Source organism: Anguilla rostrata, chromosome 4 (assembly GCF_018555375.3).
Source record: "Anguilla rostrata isolate EN2019 chromosome 4, ASM1855537v3, whole genome shotgun sequence".
Taxonomy (NCBI): Eukaryota; Metazoa; Chordata; class Actinopteri; order Anguilliformes; family Anguillidae; genus Anguilla; species Anguilla rostrata.
This window is the reverse complement of record NC_057936.1, coordinates 43,727,312-43,744,377: the sequence shown is the minus strand read 5'-3', so window position 1 is coordinate 43,744,377 and position 17,066 is coordinate 43,727,312. Positions and strand designations below refer to the sequence as shown.

General features: G+C 39.3%; 1 protein-coding gene and 1 long non-coding RNA gene across 2 annotated transcripts in view; both read right to left on the bottom strand.

Moving 5' to 3' along the window:
- The window catches only part of LOC135254135 (uncharacterized), a 210,079-nt gene that overhangs the window by 104,350 nt on the left and 88,663 nt on the right, over positions 1–17,066 (bottom strand). The gene's annotated exons all lie outside the window — the stretch shown is intronic.
- The window catches only part of eif2s3 (eukaryotic translation initiation factor 2, subunit 3 gamma), a 64,136-nt gene continuing 59,154 nt past the window's right edge, over positions 12,085–17,066 (bottom strand). The window contains exon 13 of the mRNA XM_064334103.1: positions 12,085–12,299. Within this exon, the coding sequence (XP_064190173.1) occupies positions 12,236–12,299 (64 nt within the window). The 3' untranslated portion in view covers positions 12,085–12,235. The remainder of the gene's footprint in view (positions 12,300–17,066) is intronic.

Genomic DNA, 17,066 nt, shown 5'->3' with positions numbered 1-17,066 from the left:
GTTTGTTGAACTGTGTGTAAAATTTACAGGATAATCAGAAAAAATATGAAAGCCTAATCAAATCCTAATGTTAATGCATATTTTTGATAAAATATGAAGGCTGATGTTAGATAAAGTTCTCATGACCTGCTTTGGCAGTCAAATGGTGAGCATTTTAAAATAAAAAAAATTCTACTTAGAAGAAGTGAGCTTAAACAAGGGACATCTGGTTATTAAGGTTCTACAAGAATTTACTTGAATGTCTTTTCAAATCATATTCACACAGGGTCCAAGTTGTCTGTGACGGGGTTGAACTCAAAACGACTTTTAGTGAGAAAGAAATGCCTAATAATGATTGGGACTTCATGCATAAGGTGGGAAAATGTATTTTCTCAAAGGTTTAACTAGTCCACTATCAGATGTAGAGATCAGAAATACTATTTGAGGTTTTTTTTCAAAAATGATACGACCCAAAAGGCACTGTCTCAGAGAATCACCCTTTTAGCCAGATGATGTTTTTAATTCAACATGTTTGAAACGTAAGAATGATGATATGTACTGTTGTAGATTTGTAGGCCTAACATGTTATACCTATGTTTGCATTAAATTTAACAATTATTTTCATACAATCATACTAATTGGGATTCATGTCGATAAATATGAGTGGGCAGGAGGTTGAGCGTGAGCAACCATTCTCAATGTGACAACCGTTTCGTTTCATTTTTGTGACTGGTAGCCTGTATTCCTTTTTTTATTATTTCAATTCCAACCTTGGTAATGAAGTAATATTTTTCACCGGGTTGTCCACGAAGTATCTAAGATGCGCTTTAGTATTCCATCTTCGGAACATTGTAGTTTTACCACGGCAGACTCACGTCAATAACATCTGCCGTCGCATAATTGCGTAGCCTAGTGTAAGTGCAGTCGGATTCTCTTGGCACCGCGGTTGTCTTTTCCTAACGGTGAAGCCACACTATAGACGCTTTCATCGGACGCACGCGCAATGCCAAGGTTATGCGCTTGGCCCTAAGTTAACTTCCGGTCTGTGTTTGTTTATTATTGGGTTTGTGTTTACTGACTAATATGGCACCGATTACAAACGGAGTGAAAGTTAAACTGATGAGCAGACTGACGTTGGGCTCAGGTTGTTGTGCTGTGGGGTGCAACCTGGAACAAATGCCATTTCGAAAATTTGTAAAAATACATTATTTAACTTTGTAACCCCACTAGGGAATTGTGAAACGAATTGCTTGATTCCTCGTATTTTGAGAAATAACTGGACATCGTTACCTATTTAAATGTAAGTCCTGTAAAAATACACATAATAAACTGTATAAATAAATAAACCAACTTCATACATACACATTTAGTAATACCAATACAGCCTTATTTACTATATCAACTTTAAGACAAGCAACACGCTCGTAATTATCTCATCGTGACCCATTAAAGCCAATGGCGCAGACGTTGCTTCATACATTCAAACTGCTTTCCCAATGGCTATTTTGCGTCCTGCGACTTCAGTTACAACAGTGAATATGTACGGATTCCTAGACGTGCTGATAGCGACCACCCTTTCTCATATTAACCTCAAATAAGCAAGACAGGACACTTACACAGTATGCTAGAAAATTTATGTTAACTTCCATTCATTTATATAGGGTTGTGGATACACGTCCACTTAGCAACCAAAAGCTAGCGCTGGACCACCTCTGACATATTTGTCGGCACAGAAAAAAAATCATGAAAGCGTAGAAAAAATAACCACGGGAGGATAACAAGGACATTTTTTCCTACTTAACTAGGTACAGGTTGTTACCGATATTTCACCTATTTCGTATATAGTTGCAAATCAGTTTACGTTTTCCTGTCTGTCGAACGAAGGTGGTCGAATAGGTGCTTTCACTGTAGCACTGACTTTGTTTCAGGTAACAATCTTATGATACGCGATAGCTAATAGCTAGCTGACCAGTAACAAGCCTTCAATAGTTATGAACAATTAGCTAACTAAATTGATTGTAGCTAGCTAGCTAAACGTAGCTAACATTGTATAAATTATACACAGAAACGTCAGATCAATGGTAGTAGTTGATACTCTATAGCTACGTTTTGAACGAACGTAATGATACCTGTTTCCAATGACTTGACAATGTTACATAGCCTGATCGTTTTTTGTTGTGGTAACCTAGCAAGATGACCCAAACTATTATAACCACGATGTTTTTCCATCAATGCATGCTATACAAATAAATACATATAGTAATTGCATTGGCTACACATGCTGCCCAGCACTAGCCGCATTTTGTGTCTCATGTAATCATCGTTTTTAAGCAATGTAATAGAAAGAGCGCACTTTTTACACAAGAATGTGCATGTAACCACAATAGTTATGGATTATGCAAGGAATGTATGATTCTCCGCAAGGTGCAATACTGTCAACAGTTATCTGTTTCTGTCGCTTGTTTTTCAGTTAGTGTAACGTTATCGCATTTGAGTTTGGCCAAGTAACGGTTCTTTTCTTCGACTGGTAAGCCCAAATAATACTGGTTAGACATACTTTTAACTAGCTAGCTAACGTAATTTACTTGTTATTTATTTTGCTTGTTATCAGAAATAGTCTAGTCTAGAGGGATTGATTGTTTGCGGAAGTCTGCCGGAAGTTAAGTTAGGGCCAGAACAACGCACATGCGTAGTAACGTTTGTTTATGTTGTTACCCTTGAAAGCGTCTATTGTGTGACAAAAAAAATTAACATTAGACCTTTGTTTCAATAAGAACAAAATAATTCACCCATATGTAGCCCATATCCTTTTTCCTGGGCTTCCAAGAAGTCTAAGTCTGTGGCTCCAGACTATGGCTTATATGTAAATGGTAAATGGTAAATGGACTGCATTTATATAGCGCTTTTATCCAAAGCGCTTTACAATTGATGCCTCTCATTCGCCAGAGCAGTTAGGGGTTAGGGGTTAGGTGTCTTGCTCAAGGACACTTCGACACTCCCAGGGCGGGGTTTGAACCGGCAACCCTCCGACTGCCAGACAATCGGTCTTACCTCCTGAGCTATGTCGCCCCGTTTGTCCCGATTGATGCTCTTTATTTTATCTTTTGTAGCCTATATGTACGTATTTATTGAAACTATCACAAGGTCTCGCCTTGACTCTTAAAGAGATTAGCAGATGATCTTTAGTAGGCATAGCTTCCTCTTCTGCAATATTAGATTGATATAAAATGATTATGACAACACTTGTTATATTAAAACATTATTCATAAGCCTTTACAAGTGAGACAATCGATTCACTTGGCATCAATTTATAAACTTTTCAGCACGACAGTGAAGGCCAGCTCCAACTTACAACGTACCTTTGGAAGTGTCCCTTAAGGCAACTGTTAAGGTATAGTCTGGAAAACACTCGTTTCCCTTTGAAAGGTATACCTTAGAAACCTTCGTAAAACGTTAGGGTACATCAAAACTCAAATCGAAACGCATCCCAGATCAATTTTCGACAGACTGAAAGCATTTCGAAAGATGGCTGCAACACCACCGCCACGCCTGTTTGGTCTTGGTGAATGTAAGAAGCTAAAGTCAATAGGGCAGGCTTCAATCAAGCTTGCTGAGTTGGCAGGGGAAAGCCATGTTTCTGTGAATAAAATGATATCAAGCTCCTTTTCTATTATTAGATCATGGACAAAGAAGCTCTTATTGCAAATAGATTGAATATTGAAAAGGGCGAGCTTGAGATGTGAATCTTGATCTTGGTTTGTGGGGACAGCATTTTTTGGGTGGCATAGATTTACATTTGTGAGAGTAGGTGGAATTTAATTTCTAATAGAAGGCAAATTTAGGAATCTATCTGTTATTCAAACAGGAATCTGCATAAAATTAGTGATTACAGGCACACCAAAGCAAAGGTCCTTTGCAGGCAAAACAGTATTGGAGAAAGCAACATCAGTGGGAGGGCCAGGATGAACATGTACATTTCCAGAAATCACAAGCAACATTACAATCAAAATATGGCAAAAAACAGAAGGTGGTCTATAGCATTTCTGCTTCTTAGCATCAGTTGAATGCAAATCGAAAGGTAATAAGATCATCTTGCATAACAATCTCATGATGTAACATGAGAGCAATGGCAGTGATAGAGGGTTTGTAGTTAAAATTAGTCCAAGAGTCCTTGTGATAATAAGAGAAACAGAGTCTCTATTTTGGAAATGAACATTGTCAGTTTCGGGGCCAGCCAGACGAGCGAATTCATGAGAATTGCACTCACACATAGCAGATGATGTTAACATCAGGAACAACACAAAAATAACACAGAGGTTTAGAAATAGTCATACTATCCTGTACAAGTGTAACAATAAGTTACTACAGGTAGTGGTAGAAATAGCACCAGCAGCAATCCAGGCCTACAGGGCCCGAGGCCAGATGGTTGGCAGTTATGGGAGGCAGTGGTCGTAGCATTAGCAGCAGCAGGCCAGATGGTTAGCAGTTATAGGAGGCAATGGTAGTAGCAGTAACTGTAGTAGCATTAGCAGCAGCAGCAGATCAGGCAAAACCAGGCCCGAGGCTAGGAGAATCCAAAAAACAACTAAACTTCTTCAGTAATCTGTGCTTCAGACAGCACTGCTGCCAGATGGTATTAAGAACAATTCAGCAAGGCAGGACCCATGAATAAATGGAAGCAGAGAACAATCCAGTTCAACAGGTTTAGTTATACATTGGTTTAGAAACGAAAACATCAATTGAGAGCTTGAAGCCTCCAGGGCTGAAGGTCTGTTGTATCCGATCATGGGAAAAAAAAGAAAACAGTCCACAAATGACTTGGTCAGCCATGCACAGCATGGATTCCTACCCCAGTTTTGAAAAGAGATGTCAAGATTTGAATGCAGATTGTTGAGATTTTCAGTGGATAATGTCCAACACTGCTCTCACACAAAACCAATGGCAGCCATCTTGAGTGTGAAAAAATGTCTACAGCATGAGGTACACGGTGATGGGATGGTATAACCAGAGTATATTTACAAACGAGTGAGATTTCATTATGTGATTAGAAATGTACATTTTTAAACTTCATTTTCCTCAATATGCAACAACTAAGAACTCATTCATCCACCATTCAGCTGTTCTGGGATGGATTTATATGCAATATGAGATATACAATATGGAGAGACAGATAACTATATTCAGTTTTGTACTGATTGGCCAAACCCCTTCTGACTTATAAGCCTTTGTGTCATAAGCCACAGCCACCATTCATATTTTGACTAATATATGTCTCCAGATTATACATACTTGGTTTAGTTTCATTGTCATTCGTTTTCCTCCTGTAGAGAATTGTAAACTAATAGAAAACTTACTGTGCCGTTATTGTATTTTAAAATATTATGTGTTGGGTACACCATATGGCCATGGCTAATATACACCAAATTACATATGGTGCAATTCTAAAGGCACCGGTCTAGTATATAGTTTTTAGTCATAAAAAACAGACATACAGACACACACACACACATGCACATTTTTATGTTCACTATTATAGGAATCTAGGTTAACTACTGAAATGTATATTGTGGAGTTCTCATCGATGATCAACACTGATACTATACAATCCCACTGCAATGTAGTTGAATAAATCTTTTAAGCTAGAATTCAAATGAGTCATCACTGAATGGTACCATTGGGGATGAGGAACCTTGGTGTCAGTGATGTTTGAGTAGAAACAGCAACAAGAGATACAGCTCTCCATTTTCTGAACTTACTCACACTAATAATAATTTATTTCAGAAGACAATGCCTTGTGGATATACAGCAGGCATGTTCCATGATTTCCATGACATCTATTCACATATCTACACACATATGCATAAACAAGATGCATTCATTGTGTAAAAAGCTGAAAAGTATTCTTAGAACAGTGGTTCTCAAACTCGGTCCTGGGGGACCACTGTGTGTGCTGGTTTTCGTTCCAACCATAATTGCAATCCCAGAATTTTAACAAACTGTTAATTTTTGTTGAAAGCGTTTATAGTGTGGCTTCACCGTAAGTTTTTGAGGGCGGCGCAAGATGGCGGGTTAACAGTAGCTAAAGTAACGAGCTCTGTCGACCAAAATAAGCAATTCAACAAAGTCCCTTAAATTGAACTGGTCAGTCAGTCTTTCTTTCAGTTTTCTTAATTTCATAACAAATTTTACTGTTTTGAGCTATTTGGAGTTCATATTTATGTTAAATGGCGACGAAAAGAAAAGAAACCAATGCACGTGGTGGCGAGCTAGCTTCGGAGCTAGAAAAAAATGCCAATGCTGTAATAGAAGGCGGGCACGATTACGTGGTGTGTATGGAGACAGATGAACTCGGCATTGCAAATGAAGACGAATTTCCATCGCTACCAATTACCCCGTCAAAACCACCTGCTAACAAAAAAGGCAGGCCAAGTAGCGCCCACGATGACAGTTCCACCGTCATATCCATGCTATCCCAACGCCTTATTGCAAGCGAGTGTCATCTAGTCACACGTCATCGTAGCAAGCCAACCAGACAGTAAAAACACAGATAAAACACTTTTAACGTGGATCATTTTAAGCCATGTTATCTAGCTTTGTCCTGATAACATGAGAGAAGGATTGCTGTTGGCGAAGTGAATCAACCAACAGTTAGCGCGGGTAACCTGCACGAAAGCGCATTGTAGTTTTTTTCACCACCAAATTCTTATGGACAAGCCTCACGTTACGCATTTCATCCAGTCAATTTAGTTTCATCTAATGTTACACTTGATTCACTCATTAGCTCCGCTAGATAAAGTCTTACTCTTTGAGATCATGTAGTAGGAATAAAATAAGAAAATATAATTAATTTAACTTACTGAGGATAAATAATAAAAAATAATGAGGCTATGTCAACAGCTAATGCGTTATTGCAAGTGAGTGTGTCATCTAGTCACGCGTCAGAGCGCATTGTAGTTTTTTTTCAACGCCGAATTCTTATGGACAGGGAAGCTCGTTAGATAATGTCTTATATAATCTTTTACATTTTTTTATTTATTTATTTATTTAGTTTATTTAAACAGGGACAGTGTACAAAGAACATTAACCTTATATAAAACAAGGAAAGATGTAATGTACCGGGTTATAGCAATTTGCTAATTTCCACCCGTAGTCCCTGAGCAGGTAAGTAAGACAGTAAAATAGAAAGTACATTAAACAGTAAAATAGAAAGGACATTAAAAAACAAAGTACAAAATACAAAAATAGTAAAAACATACAAAACACAGTCATCCCCACATCCCAACCCTAAAACAAAGCGCCACCCCCCATCCCTCCCCGCCCCCCCCCCATCCCCCCCGCCCCCCCCCCCCCCCCCCCCCCCCCCGCCCACAATACTAATTTACTAATGTCTGTAAGTTTGTTGTGTAAGGATCCAATGTTTTGTCAGACGGGAGAAAGTGTGAAAATCTGTGGATGTTATTAGTTCTGTTGGAAGATTATTCCATTGTTTTATGGCCATAAAAGTGAAGGATGATTTTCCAAAGGAGGTCTTGCGTTGTGGAATTTTGCACTCCCCCCGAGTGGTTGATCTAGTGGCTCGTGTTGTTTTTTCTGAGCTGAGTGTGACAAAGTTCCTCAAGGGAGGAGGAGCAGCGTTATGAATAATCTTAAAAATTAGACAAACACTTGAGTACATGATGAAATTTTCCAAATTTAACATATTATATTTAGTGAGTACATGACAGTGGTGATATTGACGTGTTTTTTTATCATGAATTTTAAGGGCACTTTTATATAATGATTCGAGTGGTCTTAAGGCTGTTTTATTTGCCTGGGACCAACTTGACATACAGTACGAAAAGTGTGACAGAATCATTGCATTTAAATAGGTCTTTGATGCCTCAACCGTGAGGGAGTTTCTTATATGTCTAAAATTTGCAAGGTTAAATTTCAGTGTGTTATCCATCTTCTTAATATGCTTTTTGAAGTCAAGAGTTGGATCAAGTGTGACGCCCAGGTATTTAAATTCATCCACGTTTTTAATTATTTGTCCATTTACGCAGATGTCAGGACACTCTCTAAGTTTGTACCTATTGGTAAAATACATACTTACAGTCTTTTCAACATTTAAAGTAAGACAGGAGTCATTTAGCCATTTAGCAACATTTTCCATTTCCTTTGATAATTTTGTGGCGACTTGTATTGTGTTTTTCCCATGGGTGTATAACACGGTGTCATCTGCATACATCAAGATTTCAACATCATCGCATACAGATGGGAGATCATTGATGTATATACTGAAAAGCAGTGGTCCTAGAATTGAGCCTTGTGGCACTCCCATGGTGCAGGTTTTTAGAGGTGATAAGTTATTGTTTATCCGCACACACTGTTGTCGGCCATTTAGGTATGATTTAATCCAGTTTTGTGTTGTTATGGAAAGGTCATAGTTAGCCAGCTTGTTGAATAGTGTTTGATGATTAACCGTGTCAAAAGCCTTACGCAGGTCGAGGAAGACTGCTCCCACCACCCCACCTTTATCTAGGCTTGCTTTAAGGACTTCAAGGAAGTAGCAGCATGCCGTTTCAGTTGAATGTTTTTTTCTGAATCCAAATTGCATAGGGTGTAAAAGGGCCTTGGAATCAAGGTGTGCAATCACTTGTTCTGCTACTACCTTTTCAGTGACCTTGGAGATGGCGGGGAGTATGCTGATAGGTCTATAATTACTTTCCTCCTGTTTATCAAGACCATATATGTCCTTTGCTTTGCTGTTTGATAGAGTTGAGAGGATTTTGTTTACCTCTGTTTCATTTGTAGGTGTCAAAATTAATGCAGATCTGTGATAAACTGAAGCTTGAGAAAGGTGCGTTTGTGTAAAAATCTGACCCAATTCCAGGACAGAATTTATAAAATAATCGTTAAAATTTGTTGCAACAGCTAAGCTATCATTTTGAAGAGTACCATTTATTTTGAGCTGTATGCTACCACATTTAGATTTTTCCTTTCCAGTTAGTTTATCAATGCTTCTCCATAATTTTTTACTATTCCCTTTTGCTTCTTTAATGACTTCCAGAAAAAAATTTGCTTTAGCCTTTCTAAGTTGCATCGTGACTTTATTTCTCAGTCCTTTATAAATTAAACGATCAGCATTCAGTCCTGATTTTAGGGATTTTTTCAGGGAAGCATCTCTTTTTCTCATTAGATCCCATAGGTTACTATTAAACCAAGGCAAACTCCGTTTCCCATTAGACTTCCGGGCCATTGTTTTGGTATATTTTAATAGAATCAGTTTGAAAGCTGACATTAAATCGTCACACGCCTGCTCACACTGTTTATCTGCAATAGTGTCATTCCATTTAGTTTGCTTTATTTCGTTCTCAAAGAGCTCTAGATCTTTTTTTGGAATGAAAGAGATATTGGAATTCTTTTTAATTTCATTTTGATTCCTGTATCGTGTCTTTGTCAACTTTCTAGCAGCTAATGTAAGATTATGATCTGAAAGACCAGTGATTAAGTTATATATTTTTCTTATTCTGTCAGCTTTATTTGTAAAAATTAAATCCAGTAGGGTTTTGGAAGAATTTGTTAGTCTTGTAGGTTTATTTACCATTTGTGTCATCTGAAATGTTTTGGTGATATCCTTTAGCCTCTTTCTACGTGCTCTATCTAGCCAGTTTAAATTGAAGTCTCCCAGGAGAAGTACTTCTTTACCATCATAGCGTTTGAGAATTTCGGATAAATGGTCGAAGAAAACATTTGTAGCAGTAGGTGGTCGATAAAGCGCAAGTACAACAAATGACATTTCAGGGGCTAGTGTAATGGTAACCCCAACACACTCCAGAGTGTTGTCAGCGATTTCAATTTGTTTACATTGAATGCTCTCTTTAACATAGATCAGAACCCCGCCCCCCTTCCCTTTACTTCTATCTCGTCTGTACACATTATAACCTGGTACATTAAATATAGCTAATGGAGTTGTAGGAGTTAACCAAGTTTCCGTAAGACACAGATAGTCAAGATTAGAGTCAGTCAGTAAATGTTCAAGTTGTTCAGTCTTTGATACGACGCTCCGTATGTTTAAGTGACCACCAAATATCCCTTTAGGTTTTGTTTTCGGGTTCCATAGCACGTTTGTGTGATTTACAGTCTGAAACATTTTAGTTTTCTGATGTTTTAAAATCGCCAAGTTGACGGTAGTCCGTGGCACATTCGTCGCAATAGTGGGACCAGCATATATCAGTTTGTGGCCGATATCATGTAGTTTAGACACCGGGTTTGCCGTCTTGTTGTTACCTTGTAATCCTGCGGGGAGAGTGTGGTGAAGGTGGATCTCCGGCCTGGCCGCAGCCCCGTGGGGAACAGCTGATTGCCAAGAGTCAACACCCTGCATTTGCCGATAGTCCACAGGTCCGGGATTTAGGTGAACATCCCCTCATAGCAAGAGGACAAATGCAGAGAAAAATGGAATAACCCCGGTTTGTTGGTACGGGGGTCACTCTCTGACCATGATGTTTACGCTGCCTACACCGGGCAGACACTCGCCCACCATCCAGAACTTTGGAGTAGATGATGTATTGGCTCCAGGAGTCAAGGGGTGCAGCGAGATTCCCCGGCGAAATTGCGTGTTGAGATGAACGCAAACAATCGGCGGACCGATTTCCCCACAAAGGTATGACCGTGAGAATCAGCAGATACAGGGCCAAGATCGTAAAACGTGATAACTCCTTGGTTTTCAAGTACGATCGCCATAACACCCATTTCCACACATATGCAATCTGAGAGTCCGGCGGTCTCCCAGTTTGTTTTAGGAGAGGTGAGGCAGCAGTACCTGCCAAGCTGCTACAAACACGTTTTTTTGGGGCCGTCATTATCTATCAAAAAGTTCTTTGTGTGTTTATTTTTATTTGTTTGCTTATAAGTTAAATGTTCTCAAATATAGAAACTTTGATAAAATATAAGTTTTTCAAATTGATTTGAAAATGTTGCACTTTTTGACAAAATATCGGTCAGAACATCGGTAATCGGTGGGCTAGGACTCTCCAAAATCGGAATCGGCATCAGACCCAAAAATCTGGCATCGGTCGGGCTCTAGTCTATATATAGCCAAAGTCAAAGGATATAAATTTATTTTGAGGCATAAACAAACATTTGCAATCATAGAAGTAAATTATTTCAAAGATTTCCCAGATTGCCATGTGTGGGGTGTGTTGTTGCAAATGAGACTGCAGGAGATGCTTGGTAAATGGAAAACAAGCGCGACAATGGTTGCGCTTAGAAGCGACGTATTTGGCATAGTTGTCCTACCAATAAAGCTAGAACACAGAGTTTGTGTTTTCATCTCATTGTTTGATGCCAGTTGCACTGAAAGTATGAGTTGACCGACGTCATGGCTGCTAGGGGATTGCACCAACAAGTTGAAGCGGTTCTGAGCAAAAATAATAGCATTATCCTGCATGGCCTTACAACAGGTAACTTCTGCTTCAATGTCCATGATGGTTACTAAAAAGTGTCAAACGCACAAACGCAGACAGGCACAAACTGACGCACGCACAGACACGAACGTACACACAAACGGAAGCACTCATACACAAACACACACAAGCAATCGTATACACACATACGCACAATCAGTGAGGCACACAAGCTGACACACAAATGCGCGCACACAAACGCATACAGACAGGAACAAATGTACACACAGACTGACACACAAACTGACACATACACCTGCGCACACAAACGCACAGACGCGCGCACACAAAAATACAAACACGCGCCACAAACACACACAGACACTCAAAAGCACATATAAAACAAACGTACACACGCGCGCACACCCACAAACGCACATGCACACTAACGGACACACACAATCGTTCAAACAAACAAAAACCCACACACACAAAATTGTGTACAAACACAAATGCACGCGCACACACAAAAGCACAAGCCCTCAGGCACACATCTCCCACGCCCCATGCAACTCCCTAGCCCGCCCACCCATCCACCCCCACGGACCCCTCGTCCACCCCCCCCCCCCCCCATGCACCCCATGCACCCCATGCACTCTCCCACCCCTACTTCCCCACCCCCCCTAAGCACCCCCGAAAAGAAGAGAACCCAAACCTATTTCTGTCCAAAAACATTTTATTAGTTTTCTTTGACAGTAGTTGGCAATTCTGTGAAAAAACTAGGCAACTCCTGTGATGATAGATCCAAGAACTGAGAGGTGTGTGGGTTTGGTGTGTGAATCACACAGGTATCACATTCCAGCAACCCATCAGTCATCGTCCACAGTGGGAGTAATGGTCACACCCCTCCGGATCTGGCCCCAGCCAATCAGACTGCAGGGGGGGAAAAAAGAAAAAAGCTGATTAGGAACTGGCCTAAATTTCAATCTTAAGAAAATCCCTACCCAGTTCATTCAGTAGCTCGTGCCTATGGAAATGACACCACAACATAAGGGTTAAACAATTTTTCTTGTAGCCTTTCAGTCTTGAGCAAACAACAGCAAGCAAAGCAGTAAAAGGTGAAAGCAATACTGACTAAACTGTAGCCAACCTATTTTTCTTATATTCAGCCAAAGTCTAGAACAACAGGACACTACTCAAGCTGAACTGTTAATCTTAAAATTCAATACAAATCAGCAGATCAAAACTGCTTCATCACTGTGAGGTTATAGAAAGCAAATCAATACAACGATCAATCAGAATCAAGGACTTACAGTTGTCAGTATAATGGCATTATTAGTCTGACTCATAGGATATAGACTGTGGGTATAAGCCTGCCATTGGCCAAATATTTCAGTTGGAATTCTCCTCCCCTTCCGCTATCTGCGTGTTACCGTTTTTGCAAGGGCAGTCGCTGCCATAGACATATACGTCTATGGTCGCTACATCCTGGGCTTAGCGCCACCCAAGACCATTGTGATTGGTTTAAAGAAATACAAACAAGTCAGAGCGTTTTTTTCCCCCTATGATGATGATGATGAATGATAATGGGTTGAGCCAGACCTTCCTCCAGCGCTGGCACAGCGCTCAAACGAAGTGTGGAGATAGGTTTGGCTATGCACCTTGTCATGGAGTGAAACCATGACCTGTGGACATTTATAGTTTTAAGCATGCTTACATGGTTGAATGCATTTAAAAGCCCCGTTCATGTTCTTTTAATTGTGCGCAACTTAACATCCATATAAAGTAACGTGAAGGAAGGAGGGAAAAATGTACTTACCATTGTTTGTGTGTTATGAAGGTGAATTGTAAATGAATGTGAATGGAAATATATGGTAAAAACGGAAAAGAAACAATATTCGTTTTACTGCGAATTTAAAATACTTTTTAAATGGCCACAATTTCTGTGAACTGAAACTAGTAGCAGTACACTTGTTTGTAGTAAATTATTTGTATTTGGTGGACAAAAGTGAAATTATTCAAGGTAAAAGGTGACATTCATATTAAACATTGTTTTATTTTGTATTATTAAAGCTAGCAAACGCCAACCAAACCTGCAGCTGGTTTTGCTGGAAGCCTTCCAAGGAAGCGCGGGCCATACCACAAGGGCTTTTTCATGGGGGTGTTTGGGACACGTGTGAAATACAAAAAGTTGGAGGATGCATGCATTTACTTTTGTTTTCTGTAATTATTCTCATTATTTTTTTATGGATAGTATTTATTTATGGTTTGTTCTTGAAATGTATAGGTAAATAAGAAATAATGATAAAGGAAAGAAACTTTATTTTTTTGTAATAGAATTGCCAGGGGAGCGGCTTGGGCTATATACGCCAGAGGAAAAGTCCTCCTAGGGTGATTATGTTCTGTGTGTGCCGAGTTGTCATGCTACCCACGCAGCTTATTCAAACGAGTAGGGCCTACTAGGCGTAGCCTACTGTTATTTTGTTTACTTGTTTTTGTTTTGTTTGTGGCATTTGTTGTATATATATTTTGTAGTGTCATCACCTGTACATATTTTGCACCGGTTCTGGGTTCGAAGCACGTCTCCTGTAAATAAACCTGGGTGAACAGAAGTTTTTGTCTCCTGCCACTCTTTTGCTGCTCCAACCGCCGTCGGACTCCCTCACACACCTGCTTGCACTTCTTACATTCTGAGAACCCATCAATGAGTGGACTAAAACACTTACACAGAGTCAATCTGATTGGTCAACTAGACAACAACATCGCACAGCCATGAGTACGTTCTTGGAATCTGCAGCACTGAATAGATAAGCATTCTGTCTTACTTAGTGGCGCTAAGAGTCTTACTGTATCACTTGAACTTTAACAATGAAAATACAAAGCAGAGTGAAAATTGTAAACTTGGTTTTTTAATCGCAATAAAACCTGACTTGCTTCGCAATTTGTATGTCTTTGACCTGACCCATGGATTTATAGAAGGCTTTAAGACCATCTTTCATTTGCATCATGCAGTTTACCTGCATACAGTGAGTTCTATAATGTTTGGAACAAATTTTTTTCCTGATTTGGCTCTGCGCTTCATATTTTCAGATTTGCAATCGAAAAATGCATATGTGGTTAAAGTTCAGATTGTCAGCTTTTATTAAAGGACATTTGAATGCAGTTTAACTTCACAATGTAGAAGTAAAAGCTTTTTTGTACATAGCCCTCATTTTAGGACGCCATAAGGTTTGGGACAAATTATATATATAAAATTTTTTTTTTAAATGTTTATTTTTAAAATTTATATATATATATATATATATATATATATATAACACAGGGGTTTCTGATTAGTCAGGTGTGATCAATTGCTTCTTAAATGCAGGTATAAGAGAACTTTCAGTATCTAGTCTTGCTTCTACGCTTTTGATTGCCTTTGGAGTCTGTTACTGGTGTTTGTCAGCATAAAGACCAGAGTTGTACCCATGAAAGTCAAGGAAGCCATTATGAGGCTGAGGAATATGAAAAAAAACTAGAAGTCAACTGATATTTCTGATTGACAGATATCAGGCCGATATTTGCATTTCATACCATACTGGAATCTGGTGCTAAGGGCTCCGATATGCCTTTTTTTCCATTTTTTTGTACACTTCATGATGACCCCAAACCATGTGACCTGGAACATACCAAGAAATTTGGAAGACAACTGGATGCATGATAAACTGACCAAAAGTATCTGGACACCCGTTGGTCTGGGGCTGTTTTTCATGGTTTGGGCTAGGCCCCTTAGCTCCAGTGAAGACAAATCTTAACCCCTTTGCGCACATGCCAAATCTGGCCCATTTAGGAGGTACCCTATTTAAAGCTTTATAACTCCAGATGTGAGCATCACAGAGACATGGAAAAAAATGGCTTAAATGAAGCAAGACATTTGTACCATTTACAAAACTAACAGATTGGTTTATTCTCATAATTTAGGAGGAAATAAAGTGCCATAAATGCAATTGTCCAGGCAAAAAAATAAAAAATTTGCTCTTTTTTAGTATGCAATGAAGTACTGAGAGATTGCAAATATACAGCAGGTTAAACTACACATGGCCTGGATCAAAAACTCCTTGAACACAAGTGCGTCAAATCTAAGGGTGGATTTGCAGACCTACTAAAGATTTATGAATCAAAAAGTAAGCAGTGTACCCAAATCTATCCAAAATGTCTAAATTATGCATTCCTGTAAATCACAACATAATCATGTATTTCACTACAAATCAACTGTTTTGATTCAAGAAACTCACTGTTGCACCATTTTCAAGTAGGAATTACAAGCTTTCCATTGGTACCTTGGCCTAAAATATCCAAAATCTCTCCAAAAATGAATAAAATGCTTTTTGTCCATTATAAAGCATATACATGTGCCCCTTCTGAAGGTTTAAGGCGAAACATTGATATCAAATAGCGTGATAATATTTTTGCATTATTTATCAGGGGTCCAAGCAGCGAAGCTGGTGGAACCCTACTGTATCTGTTAGGATTATTTGGAGTCCAAGAAGCGAAGCTGGTGGAACCCTACTGTATCTGTTAGGATTATTATTAGGGGTCCAAGCAGCGAAGCTGGTGGAACCCTATTGTATCTGTGATATTCAAGCGAAGCTGGTGGAACCCTATTGTATTTGTTAGGATTATTCTTATTTTTCTCCGCTAAAAGTGTCTGAGGCTCAGCAACCATAAGTCCTACAGCAACCAAATTTGGTATGGCCCTTCACTACTCAGGCACAACAAATCACCTATGTCGGCCAGATATAACATGCTTAGAAGGCTTCAAGCGTTATAACATGCTTAAAAGGCCATAACTCCCACACCATAAATCAGATAAACACAAAACTTCATCGACCTATGCATCTGAATGTGCTCAACTTTGCTATTGGGACCACCTTTGTCCGCCATATTGTTTGCCCGCCATTTGGACTTTTTATTAGTTGCGGCGCGGAAGCGCTGCAGCTGTACATCTAAAGTGTTACGACATCTAGTAAACTTCTTTACGGCAGGCGGCTAGAAGACATCCATGGCGACGCAACTAAGTAATCCGACACCGTAGGGTCTCGTTTTTATCAGTGAGGGGAGGGTCTGAACCAGAGGGTCTGAACGTCGGGGAAGCAATGGAAGACAATGCCAGCCAGAGTGAATGCTAGGCTACTAAAATTTTGTTAGTAAAAGCTTTTTGAGAGGATGAATCATTACTTTCATTACTATCATTATCTTTGGCATGGATCCATTTGAAGACAATATCGGGTGAGTTCGTATAGTCTTTGAATCTGTCATTATGCTGAGAGAAATCATATTCCGTAGCAACAAGATAAACCCGACATCAGCCATAAAATATGCCAATACAGCAGTGAAAACGCTGCTCACTGAATAACAAAATAAACGAGACAAGGTTTTCAAACATTGAATAAATATACAATCTTACCATTGGTTTTACACATAGAGATGTCCCTTTTGAGACTGAGTGGTCATATGTTCTCTTGGACAATCCGTTTGTGAAATATACATGCATTTGTGATGCCTGGGTAGGCTACCTTCAAAAATAGCTGTGCGTAATACCACATCTGTTGTGTACGGCGTTGTTGCCCTTTTTAGTACAATTTGGCTTGATTGACAATTCATTTATTCAGTAGGTGAGGGTATAAGCTTTCTGACGATGTCTGATTTTGCTTTTGGAAT